The sequence below is a fragment of the Convolutriloba macropyga genome, chromosome 7 (assembly GCF_964194025.1).
Source record: "Convolutriloba macropyga chromosome 7, txConMacr16.3, whole genome shotgun sequence".
Lineage (NCBI taxonomy): Eukaryota > Metazoa > Xenacoelomorpha > Acoela > Convolutidae > Convolutriloba > Convolutriloba macropyga.
In genome coordinates this window covers 13,798,971-13,822,469 of record NC_134474.1, presented here as the reverse complement: position 1 = coordinate 13,822,469, position 23,499 = coordinate 13,798,971, and the positions used below count along the sequence as shown (strand labels likewise).

The following is a 23,499-nucleotide window of genomic DNA, read 5'->3' as shown; positions in this document are numbered from 1 at the left end:
TGTTCATTCAGCTGTTTTCGAGACCGAGAAGTTGATGTGTGAAAGAAATTCTCTAAGCGAGCTAATTTTTTTCACGCGGGGTTTTATTAAGCATTTCTTTCTGTTCATTTTTTTGGTTATGGTAATTTATATGAGCTAATGTCAAGTTAAGGATTTTTCTGCTACTTTTGCATTTTTCGGCTTACATGAATTGGCGGCAGTATACTTCTAAAGATCAAATAAACTAGTCCGGTATGTTCTGATGTTATAGAATTGATCTTTTAGGTAGACGTTTCAACTATTTTAACCATTTTGTGAATTGGTATTTCCATTTTGTTGCAGATGTCGGTAAAGATGGGAAGCCAACCATGGGAGGCATGGACGAGCAGACCGAGTGAGAAGATGGCGCAGGCTGGCAGGGTTCTCCGCATCCTGATGCTTTCCTCCTCGGGTCCCCAGGGATGCTACCTGGTCAACCGTCTCTCATCAGAGACAGAAAACTGGCTAACAATACTTACAGGTTAAAATTATAACATGGAATTTAAGCCAAGAACGAGAAACGTTCTAAGTTGTTAACAAACTTCACTAACATTCACTGATGTGCCCGCACTTACCTCTTTATCCAAACTTCGGTAACAGGTTCAGCCAAATAGAGCTCACCAGTTAAGTTGCTAAGAAAAACATTTTAATTCTGAACTCGGTTGTCATCGCGTATTTGTTGACATATTTAATCTGAAATATTGTAATTAGTGTATTCCGATTAGTTGAAGCAATTATTTTTATAGCTGCGAAGCTGTAAGCTGAGCGGAGCTATATTGCGGTGCTCTTGGTTTTTTTTACTACTCGAAGAAGAGTATTGGTTTTCTTAAGGTTTTTTTTACCGGAAGTAATATTCGTTCAGACGGCGTTTTGATCTAAAAAGCGAAAGAGAGTTAAATCGCAGTGTGAACTAATTTTTTTGAGCGAGAGAAGTTTTTTGATCATGCGCTTCGATCAGCGAATGACTTTAGACTTTGAAAAGTGTTTTTGACAGAATGCCGCATATAGACAACAATTTTTAGCCGTTTTTTGTCCAATTGGTCCAGTTTTTTGCTTATAATTTAGTTTTCATGTGGAGATGTTTTCATGTAATAGAACCTTTATTGATATGTGAACCTCTGGAAGAGATATCACAGTGTTTTTGAGAGTCCAATGATTTGTTTTAAACTAAATGAGCACAAATTTCCCAATTTAATTCGTTTTCTGCTTTTTAAATTAATTTTTTTTGGATCTTTCTGCGGATTTTTCCCAGAAATTAGTGCATATGGCATTTTATTTTTTAATTTTTAATGCATTGAATGCCTCTTAATAATGTGAGGTATTTTTGTTTAATTGAATTGTACACATTGCCCGATTTTGGCAGGTTTTGTCCAATTTTTCTCATTTTTTATTTCTTTTTTGGAATTAAGTACTCGAAAAAGTTTCTTTGGTTGGTGTCAGGTATCCTGACTTTCTTTTACTAGTATTTGAAAGATTTTGTGGCATTCAGTATCTAAAATTCTGTTAAATTATTTTCATTAGTGCAATTTTTAAAAGTTTTGCCATTTTTGCAAAATATTTTGTTGTTTCCAATCTTTGAACCCTGTTTTTACAATGTGACCTCTACAGGAGAATAGGAGAATAACTATGTAATTTCATGCTAAAATTGAAATGTAATTGTTTTTATTCATTTTTTACCACTTGATTTTTAACTTTCAGAAATCATGAACTGGTTTTTAATGTGTTTTTGTCCTTTTTCTCCGCTTTATGGCTCGCATCAGTCTTTTCTTTTCCTGAGACTTAAGTTCTAATGATCTCTGCTTTTTATCAGTTGTTAAAAACAGTGATTTTAATCTTAGATTTTTATTTTGCAATTGATTTCATTTGACATCGTGCGGCACTGAGAATTTGCTTGAAATGCCCTTTAAACATTTTGACGGATAATCAATTTCTACGATTATTATTAGGGTCCTATTTTAAAAGATTTTTTGCCTTTGAATTATATTCTGCATCTTTTGTCTTTTGTTGAAATATTTGCAGGTTTTTCAACTATTTTGCTGATTTTTACTCCGAATGCGAATTTTGGTTCATGGTAGCTATTTATTGAATTTATTGGTAATTGATTTAATGCGTCATGCTCGTAGGCTCTGTTTATTGCAGAGGATGCACAGTTTATTTGGCTTCAAAGATGTCTCTTTCTATACAAATTGACCAAAAATTGAAAATTTATACACCATTTTGTTCTGAATTTTCTTTTCTGAAAGATGCCTGTGAGCTCATTAAGGCTTTGCTAATATTTTGTTGTTGGATAACTCGTTTTCATTGCGTGAAGCAACAGTTTTAATTTGTATGTGCACTTGTACTACATGAAAAATAAATTTAATTTCCCTAAAGTTTCATGTGAACTTTTTCTGAAGAATTTGCTTTTTTTCGTTGTCTTCAGACTATTGTTTTTCTTCACTGATGCGTTCTGCATGGAGATAATAACTGTTTGAAAAAGCAGTTATTTTGGGGGGATACGACTTCGAGTCGTTTCCGGAATTCTGGCTATGTTTTTTTCGTCGTCTGACGTTCTTTTTCGTTTTACATTTGTTCACACAGCAAAGCTTACAAAGTCAAATATTTTGAATGACTTCTTCCTCTCACTAACGGCGTTTGCGCGCGTGACGTCATTTCTCATTTTCTCTCTAGCAACGGTTTTAAGATCATTTGCGCGATTAGATTTTGATCATAGGTGACTTATCTCACTCAAAAATAACTTTCGCACATTAAATCTTAAGTCTAGTTTGAATTAGTTTAAGATCAAGGGAACTTACATGTGCAGTAAAGGTGCCTAATAAAAGGCTTCTGCGGAATGTTAACAAGCTTAATTAATTTATCGCTGAATGTTTTTTACCTCACTTTTTGAGCTGCGTCGATTTTTCAATTTAGGTCTGTATCTGTTTCCATCTCTATTATACGGCGCGCAAGTCTATCCTTTCGCAGCTATTCCGGCAATCTGCAGGCTATGTTTGATTTAAATTTTGAATTGATGTGCAAAATTACAGACACAGTTTAAATCAGGCACAATGTATAGAAATATTTTTAGTGGAGAATTACAGACGGATGCTCTCCTTTTGTTAAATCGCTTTACGAAAATAACCCTAACTGCTACAATAGCGGAGAACTTTTGCGGAAAAAAAACGAAAACTAAAGCTTAGAACAGAAGTTGATCCTGGAAATTTGAGACAACTCGCGGAAATTTGGGAACAAACTTAACTGTATCCTCTGATTAAGGAGAGAAAATATCCGAAGTAATCGGCGAATGAAAGAGGAAGCAAAGCTCCAACTACTAGAGATGGATGAATCTATGAATTTTGGATATTTATTTAAATGAGTTAAAAAATCACTAACACGGGTAACAAATATTACTAACTAATTCGCAGTAATGTTTTAATACCATAGTTATATTTGTACAGAAATGTGTTAAACTATAGCGAACTCCCATTTGAGCAGCTCGAATTCTTCATTGTCTCGTCGAACTGTTGATTCAGTGCGATGCAAATTTGGTCTTCTATCATTTGAACTCATTGAAGTGGATGCACTGGTTCCAGAAGCTTCCTGGCCAGACAGATGTTCCGAACAGTTTTCATTTAGAGATGACGAGGTTTCTTGTGTTACTGTTCTTGCTGTTGATGATGGCGCTGTTGCTGTTTTTGCGGCGGAATAAGATGCTGTTCTTATTGATAATTTTGTTATTATTGATGGTTTTCCTATTGATGATTTTGTTTTTATTGATGATTTTGTTATCATTGACGACGTTGATGGTTGTTCGCTTGTTTGAATAGTTTCAGTCCAAACCTCATAAGCTGTTTTTAATATTTGATTGTTCGCAGTATCTTTTTCATCTCCAACTTGTATCATCTTAACAAAGCCGTTTCGTTTATAGAACTCGTCCAAAACACTGAAGTCGCTCACTTTATTCATCGAGAAAGCGACCAAAATACGTGGTAACTTTTCATTTTGTGGTAGAAGCACAAAATCAGCAAATTCTTGGAGTTGATCAAGCTGCTCTTTCACATTTGCACTCATATCAACTATAAATAGCCACGCGAAGCAGAGATTTTCCAAAGTTCTGCCGGAGAAAATATCGTAATAGCGCGGACTTACGTCGAGCTCAAGACAATCAAACTCAATTTGTTGGATTGCTAAATTGACCTGCACGCGAGTGTATTTAATGGCCGCTAGTTTCTCCGTGTTCTCCGATTGTTTTCCTAATACTAAGCTGCGGAGATAATTGCTTTGTATATAACTATGGCTTCCGAAAACTGCGCATTTTTCAATTTTTGGACGGGTGTTTGTTTCATTTGATGGCTCTTCTGTACCTTTGAATAACGATTTGATAGTTTTTACCATCTTTGTTTCGATACTGGCTTGTAAAAATCGGCAATGCTTAAGTAATTATGATGGCCTGTTTACTTTAAATAGTTTAATGTAATGAAAACAAGCAATAACTTTCATCGTATCATATGCCATCGTCGATCAATTAGACAATCATTAATTGGAGAGGCGAAATCCAAATACCAAAAGCAAATCACGACTTCAATGGAACAAAAATAGAAATGATGCAAAGGTTTAGGCTATTGTGTTGTGTTTAACAAATGGATTACTGCAACTCGCTGTATTATGGACTACCTCTGGATAATATATAGAAATTACAGCGTATAATGAACTCAGCATGTGGTCTCGTTTTTAGACTATCACCTGGTTTACCAACAGCAAATTATTTCAAAGTTCTTGGCTACCCATGAAATGTTGTGTCCTCTACAAAATTTTACCTTTTGGCCACCGGTTGGTTCACCATCCGTGGAAATTTCCCGTGTATCTTAGTGCATTATTTTTCCGAAATGATGAGGTAAGTAGATGCCAATATGCATACAATTTGAAGGTTCCTAATGCCACAATTGCATTTGGGCGAAGATCATTCAGTTTTGCTGTTCCTTGTGAATGCAATAAGTTTCCTTTTGAAATGAAACTAATACCCCATGAGTTTGATTATAGGAAAAAACTTGAACTTTATTTTATCTTTGATTTTGAGAGCAATTCGCCCGAAGTTGTCGGTTATGTTGGATTTCTATACTTAACCGTTTTTCGTCTGAGCGTTTTGTCTAATCGTTGAGAGTAACGCGATTAACAGAAGCCCGTGCGGATTTAGTGACAGTGCAGCTTTTTTAAAGCTTTACTAGTGTTGCTTTATTAAGGCCATTTTTGGAAATTTGACGCGGGCCCATCAGCTGTCCACAGTGGTAGTAATTTTTTTGGTTGAAATTAATAACTTCTAAAGTAGTTTGTTTAAAAAATGAGCTCAAAAAAGATTTTCGAGAAATTTTATATCGTTCCTGTTTGTTTCAAATGCCCTTCATATATAAGAATTTACTTGAACTATTTTTTTGCTGAAAAGTTATCAACTCTTAATGTTTAGCAAAACAAAAAACCTAATAAATTGACCAGCTGAAATTTTATTTTCGGACAGCATGCTCGGTGGAGAAAAAACGTTTAAAAAGGTTTAAAGTGCACTAAATTATTATGTCAATGCAAACAAAACGAGAAACCAGATAGTTTCAAAAATTTGCCTTATTTTTAATTGCTCTGGAATGAGAAGCAATTATTGTAAACGCGTTGAAGAAGAGTATTGGTATTCTAATTTTTTTCCTAACTAGAGCAAGTTTGTTACGACTTGAATATTGAATTCTTTCGTTTCCAACATTTACCTCTTTTTTATTGTTGACTTCTGTTTTCGAACATTAGACTTTAAGAGTAGCTTAGTTTATGTATTTTTTAGTTTTTTGAGATTTTTTAGTTTTTTTAGTTTTTTGACATTTTGAGATTTTTTAGTTACTTTTTTGTTTTTTCTCAATGTCTGTTTTGGTGTCCTGATTTCGGTAAGGTTAGGTTAGAGATTGAACTGCACGAGGCTTCGAATCGTTTTTAGTATTCTACCGGCTATGTTTTTCAGCTTGAGCAGTTGATTTTGACTTCTTTGGTTTGGAACATTTACCACTGTTTTTGGTTGTTGACTTCTGGTTTCGATAATTGTACTTTAGCAGTAGCTTAGTTTGTAATGTGTATTAACTAGGAACTGCTGATAATATTCAGGATGAAGAGGTCATTTTGAGTTTTTTTGGTCCCATATAAGTCACCCCTACTTATCGAAACTAAAGACCCCTCACCTACCTACCTACCTACCGCCCCCCAACCTACTCATCTATCCCCCCGACTTTGTTTTTTTCTCGTTCTGATGTTTCTACCATTCTGATAGTTCATATGTTTGCGTTTTGATGTTCTGATTTCGGTAAGGTTAGGTTAGATTATAATGCACGACGCATCGAGTCGTTTCCGGTATTCTACCTGCTATGTTTTTTGTATGCACATTTTTCGTTTGACAGTTTTGTGCTTATCTTCTAGAATAATCTTTGACTTCTTTAGTGACTTTTTTACGCACTTCTTTGTTTTTGAGTGGTTTCAATGGTTCTCACTCCGAAATATAGTTTGTTCAAACAAAACTGATTTTTAGAGTAGGTGATCAGGCCCTGATAGCCTAGTGCTTACTACCTGTGTCGAGATGACGGAATCGGACTCAGGAGGTCGGGGTTCGAAGCCTACCATTGGATGATGCTTTTGCACCCATAAAGAAAAATTTATTTAAGCTACATCCTCTGAACTAAATTGCGCCGCCTGTCATTGGAGAGCTGTTTTTCCTACACTAATCGGCTTATGTTCATTTTGTTGGATATAGTTTCAGTGGAAATCATATGTCTTTAGTCCTTATCTAGTCAAATTGGTAACATTTTTATTTGATTGGGATAAAATCGAGTTATTAAATTAGCAATTTTCTATTGAGTATTCTGATTCTCTTGGGATTGATATCAGTGAGACTGTTTTTAAATTGACAGCTTTGCTCCGTGCTCAATTTGTTTTTGCTAAACGTGAAATCTAATGCAGTGTAATATCATAAGCGCTTGTAGCACCATCGAGGCCCCCTTTGTTAATACCCCACCAAAAGTGAACCTCCTATAGTAATGACAGCTCAAATTTTTTCTATTGAGATGAATAATGACAGGTGTCATTAAGCATCTCTTTCAGTGTCGTTATTAATAGTCGCCGTCAGCCTCTCAAGGGCTATTATTTAGGCGCTCTTCTTTTTACAATCCAAAGTATTGGTGTACTGTCTTAAGATCTGTTCACACTTTCGGCTCTTTCACGTCAGTGAGATGTCAAATTAGAGTGTTGATTTTAATCACATTGGAGTAGAAAGGGGAGCGAAAAAGCGAATAGATTTGAAGCGTGATTTTTTCCAAGTAGCTTTAAAGGAGTGAGTTGGTATTTAATCAAATTTTAGGCTTTTGAAAGCGAATTTCTTACGTTGGACAATTTAAATGCTCTTTTCAGTGTTTCTTCTCTTGAGTGATATTAATATAATACATATGTTCTCTCATTACGCATATTTCCAATTGGTTGAACGCATTGACAGGCACCAAATTCTTTTTACCTTGACAATATTTGTTGTCATAAAATAATATTGATAATTTGCATTTTGGCGCTTCTTGCAAATAATGTTCTCAAAATAAGCTGTGGGGCACAAATGAAAAATATCCTTGTTGTGAAATCTGTTAATCTCCATAATGATAGATCCGATTGGTTGCCAGGGATGCCTCAGTTCTCTTTGACTTTTCAAAATTTTTTCCGAATTTTTTAGTTTTGTTAGTGTTTGTTTTACTTATTAACGGCCGCCGTCAGCCTCTCAGCGGCTATTATTTAGGCGCTCTCCTTTTAAAAATTCAAAGAATTTGAATTGTATTGTTTTGCTGTCTTTTTTACGACTCGAAGAGGAGTATTGCCGACCTTAAGGTTTTTTTTACCGGAAGTACTATTTGTTCAGGCGGCGTTTTGACATAATAACGAAAGTGAGTAAAATTGCCGTGGAACTATTTTTTTCTGAGCGAGAAAAGTTTTTTTCATGCTCTGCGTTCAGTCAATGACTATTGTTGAGAGTTTTTGAGAGATTGGTGCATATAGATGACAGTTTTTAGCCTTGTTTTCGTCCATTTAGCCCAATTTTTTTTTTAATTGTAACTTGGTTTTTTGTAGAAATAGATTTTGGTCGGTGCCGCATGAATAATAAAGCATCTGAAATTGGTACCACAATCTTTCTGAGAGCTTAATAATGCGTTTCAAGTGAAAAATTGGCCCAAATTTCTCAATTTTTTTGTCAATTTCTGGCTTTTTTTCATTAATTTATTTTTGGCTCTTTGATTGGACTTATTATCAAATTAGTAAATGTATCAACGTCTTTTAGATATTTCCTGATTTGGATGACTCGCTGACGCGAGGTGTTGTCGTTTTATAAAATTATCCACAAAATAATCCGATTTTGGTGGTTTTTGACAAATTTTGTCAGTCAAAGTTTTTTGTCAACGTTTTTTTTGTACTTTGAATCTATTTATCATAAAAAGACTTTTGGTGAACCATCGGCGTTTTTTGTTTCCTTTTATTGCTAATTGAATTGGTTTTGGTGATAACTTTTTAAAATAGTTTTAAAATAGTGATAATTTTAACCAAATTTTGGACATTTTTTAAAAATTGTTTTTACTGGTTCGCAATTGAGCTGTTTTCACTTCCTACTGAGACAGGAAGATGGCTATGTTATGTTCTTAAACCTCGATTGCTTAATAACAAAAAATTCATTTTTTACCTCATTGTTTTCATTTCGATTTTTAATTAGATTTTGCTATATATTTTCAGAAATTGCGTTTTTAATTAGATTTTGCTATATTTCAGAAATTGCAAATGTTTTGAATTTTTTTCACAATGTATATGTCTCCAAATTCTAGCATGCTCATTTCTAACATTCTCCTAAGACCTATAGTTTTATTCGACCTGCCTTTGTTAAATTGAAATCTACCGATTAGAACTAATAATTTTTGTCTTTTTCCTTTGTCTTTGACTAAGAAATTTTTTTTAAGTTTTTTTGTTTGCTATTAATTTTAATATAATATGGCACTGAGGTTTTGCTAGCTTCACTTTTACAATTTTTGTACAACTCCTTTTCAGCGAATATTCTAAGGGCTTGGTTTTTGTAACATCCGTACTTTTCTGGTCATTGTTTAGTTTTATCGCTTTCTTTGTGATTTAAAGCGACAACTAATGTTTATAGTTGAAGCGACAAAGTTTTTTTAGTCACCAATTGATTCTTTTTGTATACTGCAAATTAGTGTTTCGATTGAGAGAACTTGCGGATATTGATAAATTTTGAAGCAATTTTTGGCCATTGCTTGCAGTTTTCAATTTTTTCTCTTCCAAAATAAAGTTTTGGTGAGGCTGACATGGCTTGACGTTTGTTGCTCGCGTACCTTAATGTTTTCAACTGCGTGCAAAAAATTTTGTCTGTTTTTATGTAGGTGTAATGTATATTTTTTAGTTCAGTTGCTTTTATGGGCTCTCTTCATTTTTTGACTGAGTTTTTTTGTTCTTAGTAGTCACTTTAGTAGGAACCAGTTGATTTAAAATGTAATTCTTTGACGGAGACGGCGCTTCGAGTCGTTTCGGGAATTCTTTCGGCTATGGTTTTTTTTAATCTGTTCACACTTTTTCCTGATTTTCCTGAAGGCCAATTAGAGTAGTGATTTCGGTCACGCTGAAACAAGAAGTAGCGCAAAAAAGCAGGTGGTTTTGCGGCGTCAAATTTTTCAGCTTTAATTTTAAAGTAGAGTGCGAAAACGGTGTTGGAAGAAATATTCGCTTTCTCGCCATTGTTTTTTTTTTAAAGTGAAACAATTTCACTTTGTTTTTTTTACATTTTTTTTCAATTTTTTGGATCGGGTTGCTTTCTAATTGGTTTTCCCAATCCATTTATAGTTCATTCCAGGCCTAGTTTTTTTAAAGAAATTTCCGTTTCTCGCTAGTGGTTTTTTGTTCAAATGCGGCATATTGACGTGTTTTTTAATCTGATTTTTTAGAAATGTTTTTCCCAATTCACTCATAGTCCGTTCTCCGTTCTAGGTGTAGTTTTTTGTTTAGTCAATAAAAAAATTTTTGAATTGTTGGTCATGAAGTCATGCTATGTTTTTTTTAATTCGCTTTAGCTTTTGATCAAATTTTTCGTTTTACATAACTCACGATTTTCACGTTTGACTTCTGACTTACCTCACTCACTTTTTTCAACTGAATGGATTTAAATTTTTTCGCGCGTTGAATTACTCAAAGTAGTGAATACGGTCAAAGTCAAAAGAGCCAAATGAAAAGATCAAAAGAAACAGAATAAGCATTTAAAGCCCGGTCATAAAGCCATAGTTCATTGGGTTATCACAGTTACTAAACAAAATTATTAAACCGATTGCTAGCTGGCATTAGTATTATGATTTATAGCCGTCAGTTTAGAGGCTGAATTAAGTGTAATTTTAGAGTCTAACCGAATGTTCAGCATTTCCACACCAAGATAAAAAAAACTGACACTTAGAAAAATTCTGTCAATTTCTATCCTTATTTTTCTTTTTCTGTTTCAATCCCAATGTGCGTCAAGCGGGTCAACGGCGGCTATTTTCTGACAATTTGCCCGCTATGTTTACTTTGTTTTATCACATAATCTATTTAATTTCAGATTTCGTCGGTTGCTAAGTAGCAATGATCTTTCTAATTAGTCGGTTGAAATCACACCAATCGTTTTTAAAATTGGCACCTGCTTTTCAATGAAAAAGTTGATCTTTTGTCTTAAGTGTTTTGGTTTCACTTTTGGTCTCTTCGTTGTCTCAAAGATAACTGATTAAAATAACTGATTAAGATAACTGGAATTCTTATTGGTCTTCTAGTTCGGCTATATTTAGGTCAATTTATTGGCTTCAACTTTTAGCTAACGTTTTCATTAACTCAGAAACCATTTGTTTTTTAAAGGTTTAAGTGAATGTGCAAATCTTGTCTTCATTGATTGTTTTCTTTTGTCTTTTTTTCAGCCATTAGGACTGCTTAAAATTATTCTGACTTTTGAAGTTTTGTGATATGTTGTTAGAAGTTTGGCTTGTAATTATCAAGTTCGCTTAGTTCGGCGGCACTGATTTTAAGAATTTCTGATTTTTATCAATTTTCAGGAATTGTTGTTTTTAGTGATTCTTTAAACATTTAATCTTGGGAAAACAAATTTTTCCAGTTCTGATTTTTTTTCATTTTAGAGTATATATGTTCAGGGGCTTTGATGCCTCGCTCAGGGGCTTCGGCTTTGTCTTTGATTGATGTGGCTTCAAAAATTGTTGGTTCGTTAGCTAATTAGTTATTTCAATTCTTTGGATTGTAATTCAGGAATTGTCCTGCTGTTTAATTGCTCTCAAACGAAGTTTGTAGCAATTATATTAGTCCTGTCGGTCTTTTTTTAAGCGATTTTTCGCTTGACCAATTTTTCGTCTGACGCTTTTGACTTTTCGTCCTCAAAAACGGGATAAACAGGTAGCGCCCAGCGGGCATTAAGTGCTCTTAGAGCCTTTCAGCTCTGTTTCAGCTCAAACTGTTTTGGAGACTTATACTTATGGTGTGCAGGGCGGTTTTTAGAGGTTGAAGACACCCCCCCCCCCCACTATTGCCCCCCAACCCCACTGTTGCCCACCCCCTTCCCCTCCGTCCCCATCCCCCGGTGCGCAGCCCTGGGTGTTAAGGAACGTTCTCAAATTTTTTAATAGCTTACTGCATAGTTTCTAGTGGTAGTGGAATGGTTTCAACATTTTAACATCACGCATTTTAGCATTTTTTTGACAAAACGTGCACATTTTCTTAATTTTTTGACATTTATTTTTAATTATTCACGTCTTTCCAGACGCAGGGGGCAGAAAACGTCCTTAAGAGTTTGATAATAAGTTACTGAAAAAATTTTATTTGCCATGGAATAGCCCTCAATTTTTTAATACAAATTTTAGCAATTTTTTTGATAAAAACTTACATTTCAAGTTTTTTGAAAATTTTTGTCATTTTTTGAGTTCCTTCAGCCCTTGGTGTCAAGGAACTTCCTCTAGGGTTTTATAATAGGTTACTGCATAGTTTCTAGTGGTAGTGGAATGGTTTCAACATTTTAACATCACGAATTTTTTCATTTTTTTGATAAAACTTGCATTTTTGAAGTTTTTTGAAAATTTTTGTCGGATTTTAGGTTTCTCAAGCCTCAAGAGCCAATGAACTTTCTCTAGGGTTGACAATAGGTTACTGTATAGTTTCTAAATGTAACGGAATGTTTTTCAAGATTTCAACACCACGAATTTCAGCTTCCTTTTTTATAAAAATTTATTGTCAATATTCAGGTTTTTCCAGACGCAAGGGCCAGAAAAATCCTAAGTTGTTTGATAATAAGTTACTGAGAAACTTTTATTGGCCACATAATAGTTTTTTCAACTTTTTAATGTCACAAATTTTAGCGATTTTTTTTTATAAAACTTGCTTTTTTCAAGTTTTTTGAAAATTTTTGTTTTTTTTTTTAGATTTTTCCAGCCTCCAGAGCCAAGGAACCTCCTATAGGGTTTGAAAGTAGGTTACTGTATAATTTCTAAAGGTAATAGAATGTCTTACAAGATTTTAACATCACGAAGTTAAACATTTTTTTAAACAATTTTTGCCTTTTTTTGTGAATTTTTTGACATTTATAGTCATTATAACTGAAGCCAGAATATAACTGAAGCCGCATACTGAATTAAAACAATTCAAACTCAGGGAAAATTTGTCAATTTTCTTTTCTTTCTGTTTGAATCTCGATGTGCGTCAAGCGCATAAACTGCGGCTATTTTCCGGAGCTAGGTTTGACTGGCGTGTTCGATGTTCTAATGAAGATTATTTACTCTCTTTAATTGTCTAAGTTAGTTAATTGTTTTATTGACTTGACATCACAAGTTTTTGAAAACATAGAGTTTTGAGATGAGTGTGTTATTATAAGAAATGGTATATGCTTTTATGTGGTTGACATTATGTCGTCATAGTTTTATAAATCCAAAGTATTTGGGTTGTACTGGTGTGCTGTTTTAAAAATCGGTTCAAACTTTTGTCGGCTTTCTCAGTGAGACGTCAAATTATAGTGATGATTTTAGTCGCACTGAAGTTGTAAAGGGAGCGAAAGTCTAGTAGGTTTGTGGCGTGATTTTCAAACTGCCTCTAAATCGGATGGATATTTTAATGTGACTGAGACCTTGAAATAGTTGGTTTGTATTTTAATATGGCTCCCCTAATTGTGAAAGACAAGTGACTGCAGTAACTTGTCATGTTTCTTGATGTTCTACTTCTTTGTATTCGCCGCTGATTTTCCGTTGAGTTAATTTGCACTTTCTACGGACCGGTTTTGTGATCGGTAATTTTTGTTTTATCAGATTTAAGGACATTGAATGTAATGCTTTTTTGAAATATCAGGAATAGTGTGTGCATTGTCGTGCATGTACTGATCTATGCTTTGTCACTTGTCAAAGGATGTTCTCTAATACGTTTGATTGTCATCTCTTGATTTTGTTCAGTTCTTTGGATTGTAATTTGACCTGTCCTGTTATAGTTATCTTATTCGTTTTTATCTTTCTATCTACTATTTCGTTTTAAATGTCGTGACTTGCAACTTTGACTTTTTGACTTACATCATTCAATGTTTTAGAAAAAAATTTAAAATTCATTCATCAAAATTACGCGAATACATTTATGGTCAAAAAGCGAAATCGAAAGTAACGGGATAACCCAATAAATACCGGGCACTAACACTTAGTATTAAAGACTTCGTGAATTAAGTTATCAAAGTTTATTAGAGAATATTGCTATTAATATGAAGGTTGTTTTTTCTCCAATATAGAGGCTGAATTTCGTATCTATTGAATCTGATGAAACTGCGGAGCAAATTGGAACAATTTTTGACTCCGAAAAAAAGTAGTCTGTCGTCACTTTTTCTCTTGTTTTTCTCTTAACTGTTTCAATCCCAACGTCGGTCAGCGGAGTGAACGGCGGCTACTTTACGGCGATCTGCCGACTATTTTTTCAAATTTTCTTTCTTTCATGAGATGTAATTACTTTATTTATGACAATTTACCAAGCGAGTACAAAGAGATTAAACTATAGCAAACTCCCCTTTGAGTAGCTCAAACTCTTCATTGTCTCGTCGTATTGTTGATTCAGTGCGACGCCAATTTGGTCTTCTATCATTTGAACTCATTGAAGTGGATGCACTGGTTCCAGGAGCTTCCTGGCCAGGCAGAGGTCCCGAGGCCCTCGCCGCGGTTTTTGTTGTCGCTGGAGCTGTCTGTGTTGTTGCTGTAGTTGTCACTTGAATTGACGGTGGTGGCATTGTTGCGTTTTCTGTTACTTCTGCAGACCGCTTTCTTAGTGATAATTCTGGAATTTTTGAGTCCTGTAGTTCGGCCTTTGCCGTCCATACATCATATAATGACATTAATATGTTAAAATTGGTTGCGTCGCTTTCATTGCAGACGCTTATAATCTTCCGAAAACCATTTCGCCGATAAAACTCGGCCAAAATATTCAAATCGCTTTGCTTGTTCAAAGAGAAGGCCAATAAAACTCTTGGCTTTTTTGCATCTTCTCTGGGAACTGATAAATCGATGAAAGATTGTAGTTCATCAATTTGCTTTGACACACTAACGGTGATATCGATAACGAATAAAGATACCTCGCAGCTATATGATTCGAAAAAACTTTTGACTAAGATATTGTAGCGCATTGAAACGTGCCGTTCGTGGCAATAAAACATAATGGTCTGCTTACCCCTTTTCACGTCTAGCCGTGTAAAATTAGTCACTATCAGATTTTCAAAATTATCAAAATTTTTCCCCAGAGTCAAAGAGCGCAGTTGGTTGTTGTGGCAATACTCATCGCTTCCAAAACTGAAACAGTTGAACTTCTCGAATGTTGGCATTCTGCTATGCTTTGCACTAGTGGAGAATTTGGACTTAACGGTTTTCAACATTCTGATTCAAACGCTAGTTACGAAATACTATTAACTGTGTGCTATTGCGCTTTGTTTGTTCCGATTGTTCGATCATATTTATAAACATAACATTGGAATTATGATAAATAAATAAGTATAAATCTAGTAACCGCCACTTTTTTTGTACAGCTATATTATTTAGTCTAAATTATTTATTTGCTCATGAGGGAAGTTTGAAGCAGCTATTGTAAATGTGTGTTGTTTATAATGCAAAGTTTTTGCTTAGCAGTTTTCTGCTAGAATATGCTTTCACTCGGTTGAGTGATTTGACTTTTCGTTGAAAGAAGCAGAATAAACTGCTGAACGGTTCCTTCGAATTTCATCAAGCTCGAGTGTACAATGCAGCGAAGCACACTTGAATAGGCAGAACTCTAGGTGTGAAGGACAATGTTTGATCATCGCCTTCTTAGGCTAGTGTCCCTGTACTTACCCTAGCAACCAAAACCAGCCCCTCTCCTATCGCTCGAGAACAATTTAACTGTCGGTTAAATTGCTGTAAATTTATGTAAATGAGAGACTGTCATATTAATAAACATCCATCGTTTGCATCTAAGTGTGTAGCAGCTATTCTAAAATTGTTTCACGCAAGTTTTTTATCAGTCAGTGTGAGGTAAAGTAACAGATTGCTTGGCTGTTATGAATTGGAAATGCTTCTTCAAATACGATTCGAGTAAAAATCAAAACAGTTTACGAGCAGCTCAAAAGGAGATGATGCATTTACTGCATTTTATGGAGCAGCTATTTGTCTAGAGCTAAGACATGCAAAATATAGCGACTATTGAAAAAACAGCGGAAAACTCTTGTCCCATAGAAGCTCTAAAACTGTTTAGTTGCTCTCAAATGACGTTTATGCCAATTATTGGGGTTCTGTTATTCTTTTCATGCAATTTTTTGGCTTGATCGATTTTTTGTTGGACCCGTTTGAGATTCTCTCCTCAAAAATGTTATGAACTTGTCAAGTCCGAGGGTATTAAGCTGGGCACTTCTCGTACAGCTTTACCTTCTAAAAATACAGTTTATTTAAACTCCGAAATCAAGAAGTCATGTTGTTGAGGACTTTTTTATTAGAAAATAACCCTATTTTTTGGAAGAAAGATCAGAAAGCGAAAACGTGATGCTTTTCTGCAATGCTTTATTATTAAAAGTTGAACGGGGTACTGAAGCAGTAGAAAAGCTGCATAACGTGTGCTCTATAATTGGATTCGGGGCGACAATTAAAAACTGAAGTTAAAGAACTGAATTTAATTAAACAACGTTTTAATTCGATCGTACCTTACTCCGCGTTTCAACTGAGTAGAATTTAGAATTTATTCAGCAAATATACGTCCTGCATCAAATAACTGGAAAGTTTGAAGAGTGAAGGAAAAAATTGGATACACCGAAGAAGCCCGGCCCTTAAGTCTTTTAAAAAAAACTACCATTTAAATTAGAAAATTTATTGAGACTAACCAAAATATAGATAGTCAATTTTTTATTGCCCTCAAAGTTTGTAGCAATTATATTAGTCCTGTGGTATTTTAATCAGATTTTTGCTTGACCGATATTTCGTCTAACCCATTTGACTTTTCGTCCTCAAAAACGGGATAAACAGGTAAAGGCCTGATGTCATTAATGGCTGAGCAGCTCTCTTAGAGCTTTTTGCCTTACTAGTCTAAGGATTCACTAAAATTCATGAGGAGACAAATTCGTGGTATGAGGGCTGGTTCGTAATATTAAAAGACTTTGTCCTTCCCGTCTCATTCAATCCCTAGCTTCCCACGCTTGAGATCCTCTCTGCACCCACAGCTCCACAATGCATGCCCAAATGCTACCATGCCAGTTGGCTGCTACCGAATCTAACCTCGTCGGTCCTTTGAGAGGAGCATTTCGCCGATGTTAGCTGATTATTTTTAGACTTCATTTATTTAATTTTACGCAATCTTGTGAATACGGTCAAGGTAAAAAAGGGACAAAGGAAAATGCTATAAACCCATATATGTCAGTGGTTGTTAATTGCTCTCAAACAAAGTTTGTCGCAATTATATTAGTCCTGTCGGTCTTTTTTTATGGGATTTTTTGCTTGACCGATTTTTCGTCTGACGCTTTTGACTTTTCGTCCCCAAAAACGGGATAAGCAGGTAGCGCCCAGCGGGCATTAAGTTCTCTTAGAGCCTTTAGTTCACTAGTCGCCAAGAATAGGATTCACAGAAACACTTTCGGAGACTTATATTTATGGTGTGAAGGGTGGTTCGTAGAAATTGACCCCCCCTCCCTCCCCCCCCCCCCCCCCCTCCTCCAATCCTTACCCCTGCACATCTTTCAGGGCCCCGTGCAGCCATACACCCCCTCCAACCGTTGCCCCCAGTGCATTCGGTTATCAGAAGTCATGATAGCGATTGCTAGCTGGCATTGGTAGTAGTCTTAATAACCTTATTTAAAGGCCAAATTGTGTATATTGTCTACGCTAATGAAATTGCACGCCAAATTAGAACACTTTGAAGGAGGCTGTCGATTTGTATCGTCTTTTTTCGTTTAAATTATCGGGAGTTTTCAAAAGTTAAGAAACCAACTTTCTTGGGGACAAAAAAGAACACTCCCGACAATTAGACGAATGAAACAAATCTTTTGGAATTTTGATAGATAAAGGCCAAACTACAAAATTTTATGGTTAGGAGTAATTTTCGCGAGAACTATAGACGTGTCAAAAAGCTATGAATTTTTATTTTGATTAATTTGTGTGCAAGCGATTGCAACTTATATGGAGTATAAATTATATGTCTTACACATTTTTGAAGCCAGTGTTCAAAATTTGCATTTAAGTACGCTATTCGCTGTTCTACCTTTTATGAGAATTCGATGATGAGTTTTTTTATTTATACTCCAACTGGTACGTAAATAACAAATTTTTGTTGTATCGATTTAATCCCTTTTAAGGTAAACCTTTCGGTATTTTCTGTAGCTATCAGATGACAGCCAGAGAGTTCTGAGGCTTGTTAGTCTTCACAACGAGTAGAACTCCAACATTCAATTTGAGTTTTCTAGGATTTATGAGAAAATTGATCAAAGAGATCAAAAGTCCAGCTTGTTCGTGCATAGCGCGGATTTATTTTTGGCATGTGGACACGACGAATGAACGATGACTAATCACAATTTTCAGAACGGTTTTCTCAGAAATGTTAAGGTTTGACGATATTTAAAATTCGAGTGTCGCTCTATCCCAATTTGCTTATTCTTCCGATGATGATTTCAGTTAATTTGTAAAAATTAAACAGATTATTTTTACAGGCGTTGTGCTATCGGAAGTGAGATGGTGGAATGGCTGATGGCCCAGAACAACCACATAGTGCACAGTAGACATCATGCAATGGGAATGTGGCAGGCACTCTTGGAGGAGGGAGTACTCATTCACGTCAACAGAGACAGGTCTCGTATTCTTTTTTTAATAGCCGCCCTCATCTTCTCAGCCGGCTATTATAGCGCTCCTATTTTTTTTACAATTCAAAGAATTTGAATTGTATTGGTGCGTTGTGTTTTTTTTTAAGATGTGTTCACACATTTTTCAATGACATTGATCTTTCAAAACGGGATAAACAGGTAAAGCCCAGCGGGCATTAAGTTTCATTAGAGGCCCAAAGTGGGCTTTGGTTGTCCTTCAAGTGCTTATAGTAGTGCAGCTGCTGGGATGGCCTTAATTTAAGGTTAAAAGGTCATTTTTAGGAGTTTTTGGGCTCAAAATGGTGCAATTTTTCATGTTTTTTGTGATTTTTTGTTTTGATTAGTCTTAGGTTGAAGTTTTTAAAAGTTGATAAAGGCCTTTTTGCGAGACAAAATTGCTTGTTATGGCCATTTTATGAGCTATATGTTTTGGTACTACAAACACAACACGCAAAATGATACTAACTTTTGCATTTTTTTCAGGTTTTTTTTTGAAATTTTTTAGCCCTAGGTGTCCAGAAACCTCATCTAGGGCTTGATAAAGGGTTGGTTGATAGATTTCTGCATAGTTGCTAGTGGTAATGGAATGGCTTTCAACTTTTTGCCATCTTGAATTTTAGCATTTTTGACAAAACTTGCAATTTTTTTCGTGTTTTTTGACATTTTCTGTCATTTTTCCAGTTGTTTGAGTCCCAGGAGCCAGAAAATCTCATCAGGGGTGGGATATTAAGTTACTGAAAAATTTTTAGTTGCGGTGGAATAGGTTTCAACTTTTGAATATCACAAATTTTAGAAATTTTTTTTGACAAAATTCGCATTTTTTTCAGGTTTTTGAAAATTTTCGTCATTTTTTCAGTTTTTTAAGCTTCAGGGACCAGGCAATCTCCTGTGACGTTTTTTTAATAGGGCACTGCATAGTTTCTAGTAACAATGGAAAATTTTAATTCCTCGAATTTTAGCATTTTTTTTAAATCTGCAATTTTTTTGAGGCTTTCTAAAGTTTTTGTCAGTTTTTGATATTCGTACATTCTCAAGTGCGAGAAAACATATTCCACTTTCTGATAAAAAAGTTACGGCATGACTTTTAGTTTCAATGGATTTGTTTTCAACAATTTAAGCTTTCGATTTTTAGAAGTTTTTTGATAAAATTTGCAATTTTTTTTAAGTTTTTTTCAAAACGTTTATATTTTTTAAATTTTTTTCTTGCCTCAGTAGCCAGGTAACCTCATCCAGGGTTTAAATTTTGTTATTAAATAGTTGCCAGGGCGCAATTGAATGGCTTTCAACATAATAATAGAACGAATTTCTATTTTTTGAAGTCAGAAATTTTTTCTAAAAATTATTGCCTATCGATCTATGAGCCAATGAGTTTTTTAAAGCTTGGAATTGGGTTACTGTATAGCCTCTAGAGACTCAGAATTTATTCTGAAGATATTTATATTGCAATTTTTAGCAACATTTTCTTATAATTTGCAATTGATTTCTTTTTCAAATTTTTTGTTCATATTCGAGTTAATCGATCTTCAAGGGCCAGTGAGTATTTTTCAGGTCTTGCAAATACAATACTGGACCGATTTCAGAAACAAAAATTGGTTTTGAACATATTTTTGAAATAGGTATTTTTAAAGGGAAAAAATTTTGCCTTTTGTTTTAAAGCTTCAAGATTTTTAGCAATGAGTGTATTTTTGTTTAGTTTTGATTCTTTTAGTTCCTCAATTTTTGAGATGATTTTGTTTGTGTTCTGACTGGCATTGTTCAATTGATCTGCTGATCAGGTAGAGTACGTCTGAGTTTTTCATTCAATTATTTTAATTGTATTTCAGGACTTGTCCTGCTATGTTTTTTTACTTCGTCGAACAAAAAAATGTTTCGCTTTACCTCATTTTGCCGCTTTTTCAACATTTAAACGGGATAAACCCATAAAGCCCAATTTTAGATGCCCGCTATTTGAACGTCGTTCCTATAAGTGTTAGTTACCTCTCTCTAATGCTTGTTGTTATTGATAGTAGCCCCTGTAGCCTCTCTCTAAGAAACAGAAGTATGTTCAACTACGAAATGCCATCAAAATAAATCGGACTTAAAAAATGTTTTTGTACAAAAATCTCTTTTTTTCAATATCTTTCAGTCCCAATCATGCTTATTGGAATCAACGGCGGCTATTTTCCGGCAATATGCCGGGTATGTTTTTAACTTCGACTCTTATCTTCTTTTACATCGTGTAAATAACAGATATCCAATAAAGTGTTTCATCAATCTCAAACGCTGGAAGATCACCCTATGGAAATTATTCAACAACTAGTGTTCGCCTCGGAGCTCGATTAGTTCGCGATGGTGATGAAAACCTTGTAGTAACATCATTTAAAACACATAGAAATGTGCTTCTCAAACCTTCTGTGAATAAACTGAAACTCGTAGCGTACTCATAAGCAAGTGTTGACCTTATCCTGTATCAAGGGGCCGGGTGAACCTTTTCTGGGAAAAAACTCAATGGATAGTGTTGCTGCTTTTTACTGATAGGCCTGTGTTGAAAGACAGGTTGCCTCTACAGTTGTCTGAATGGATACCTGCAGACTTGTGAATAACCTGCCATTTTAATCATCGATATCAGTTGTTCTAAACGATTTTTGACCACATAGTAATAGTTTTTGTGATACTCTTTATTATTTTTGTGACCTTCAGTGTTAGGAAGTTATTATGTTTAGGGAATTCCGCGATGATCCCAATCTGTACTACCGATTTCTGGAAGATGAGATGCCTGGGGCCTTTCCATCCCAAGCGACTGGAATCGGGGGATCTGGTGCTGGGGTGGGTGCAGGAGGGGGAGCCGGAGGACTTGGTACAATGCAGCCAACGGCACAGGATAAGCGGGATGCAGAGGAATTCCTGCCAGAGATTTTGACTTATCTCTCTCAAACTGGACCAGACGCTATTTTCCGATTGATTCTGAGGAAACCGTAAGTAGAATGTGGATTTCATAAAGAAAAATAGAGAGACGATGACCTTGGACTGGAATTATTAACTTTATTAATTGCTCTTGAACGAAGTTCATAGCAATTATTGTAAACGTGTGTCTTTTTTATGCAGAATTTTTGCTTGACAATGTTGACTTTTTGAGTGACTTTTACGCCCTTGACTTTTTGCGTTTTGCGTGATCTAAAATTCTCTCTCAATCACAATACCAAGTAGTTGAACTCAATTGGTGGCAATTTAAAACTGAAATTCAAACGAGGAGGCTCGTTAATGTGCGTTGGCACATGATGTTCCGACCCGAGCTCATCTACATTTTTGACTTAATTGTCAACCAAATGCAGAGATAACAAAAATAGATGTTTGAGTTTTTAAAAAGTTGTTACAAAACCTAACTACTAATTGAATTACATTATGCCATGCCTCATCACAGCGCTCACGAGATCTGCCATTAAAAAGACTAGGAGAGAAAACAACAAACAACGAAATATAGACGAGATGAGACGAAATGAGACTAGGTAACAGGTCGACAAAGAGATGAAAAAATGAGGCGAAATTCAAAAATCAATCAACATTTTTTAAACCAGATAATTTCAAAAGTCTAAAAAATCTTTAGCTTATAACAGAATAATTATTAATAAACTTACTAAAAAGTCATTATAAAACCAATACTAAGCCATAGGAATGGACTAAAGATGCAGAAAATCCCAAAAAAAATTACAAGCAATTTGCGAAAACGCAAATTATTGAAGCCATTAAAATCTTTAGCTGTTATCTGAATAATATGAATTGATATTTGTAAAAGCTAAAATTATACTGGAAGAATAAATAAGTTCATTTGGACCACATTTGAAAATATTGGGATCTGTTATTACTCGAATGTGCTAAAAGGAGAGAAAAAGAAACACAAAAACACCACTCACAAATTTTTAAGAAAACGCAGATTGTCCAACAAACAACATCAGTTACGACTTAATATAATTATGCATGTTATTATTTGAAATTCAAGGATTTGGATGGGACCTCTCAATGATGAGAATAAGTTACAAGTTGACGAAAAGAACAACAAAAACTGAAAAGTATAATAATCAAAGACTATTCGCTATAAACTTTCTCAATTACAAGCTTATGAGACCGGTCAGCATTTTACGGCTAGCTAAAGAATAAAAGAACAGGCAAAAACAGCAAATTCAAAACAATGAGCGAGAAAACTGTCGAAGCCATTAGAAAATGAACTTCTCAGAAAAAGTTTTCTATTTTAAATTAATTTTGGGATTTCATAACAATTTCATAACAACATTAATGGGATTGTTTGTATTGATTTTGTTTGTATTGTTTTTTCAAAATGACTTGAAAAAGAAATATGAACAAATATTAAAACCAGGAAGTTTTTAGGACCAAGGAAAACCCCTAGTATGAAAGCCATTAAATTCAATAGCTTTCAAAGGAATTAAATAAACACTCTAAGTTCTGCCTCAATTGGAAAGCTTTGATATCTCTCATTTATAGGTCATTGATATCTCATCACAATAAGTCGTATGACAATGAAAAATACATTAAAATCAGGAAATTTTTGGGAAAAACCGTAGTAGCAACGCCATATATTTCAATAGTTTTCAACGGAAGCAATGAAATCCGCTAAATTATGCCTCGATGGGAGGACAAGGATGTTTGTTTTTCATAAATCGTCAATAATACATTACAGCATGTCATTGACTATAAAAACAACAACAAATATAAACAAAATCCAAAATTTCAGTTAGGCAAAATATAGGCAAAATCCGAAAATTTTATCTACGATCCATTAAATGTCTTCTCTAAACCAATGCAAACTATCAATATTAGGATAATGTGATCAGATTTCAGAAGTAACAAAAATTACGAAAAAAATATTAAAACTTTTTTAAAACGATTAGAAAACTCGTGCATCGAAGTCATAAAACCAATAGTTAGAAGATAAATCAGCCAACTAGATAATTTTTTTGAAGTAGAAAGGAAAGGGGCTTCTGTTATTACTGAGACTGACTTAGAGTTCACAAAAATAAGTTTAAGAAGTTTAAGATTGCTTAATGTTCAAAAAAATTTTAAAATTTTTTGAAAATCTTAACAGCCATTAAAATCAATAGCTTTCAGCGGAAGTC

At 34.6% G+C, this 23,499-nt stretch overlaps 1 protein-coding gene across 1 annotated transcript in view; it reads left to right on the top strand.

Annotated features, from left to right (window-relative positions):
- The first annotated feature begins 325 nt into the window (after window positions 1-325).
- Window positions 326-23,499, top strand: part of LOC142342621 (rap guanine nucleotide exchange factor 4-like) — a 55,703-nt gene continuing 32,529 nt past the window's right edge. Inside the window, 4 exon segments of the mRNA XM_075394040.1 lie at window positions 326-453; window positions 456-499; window positions 18,242-18,379; window positions 21,094-21,345. Of these exon segments, the coding sequence (XP_075250155.1) occupies window positions 334-453; window positions 456-499; window positions 18,242-18,379; window positions 21,094-21,345 (554 nt within the window). The 5' untranslated portion in view covers window positions 326-333.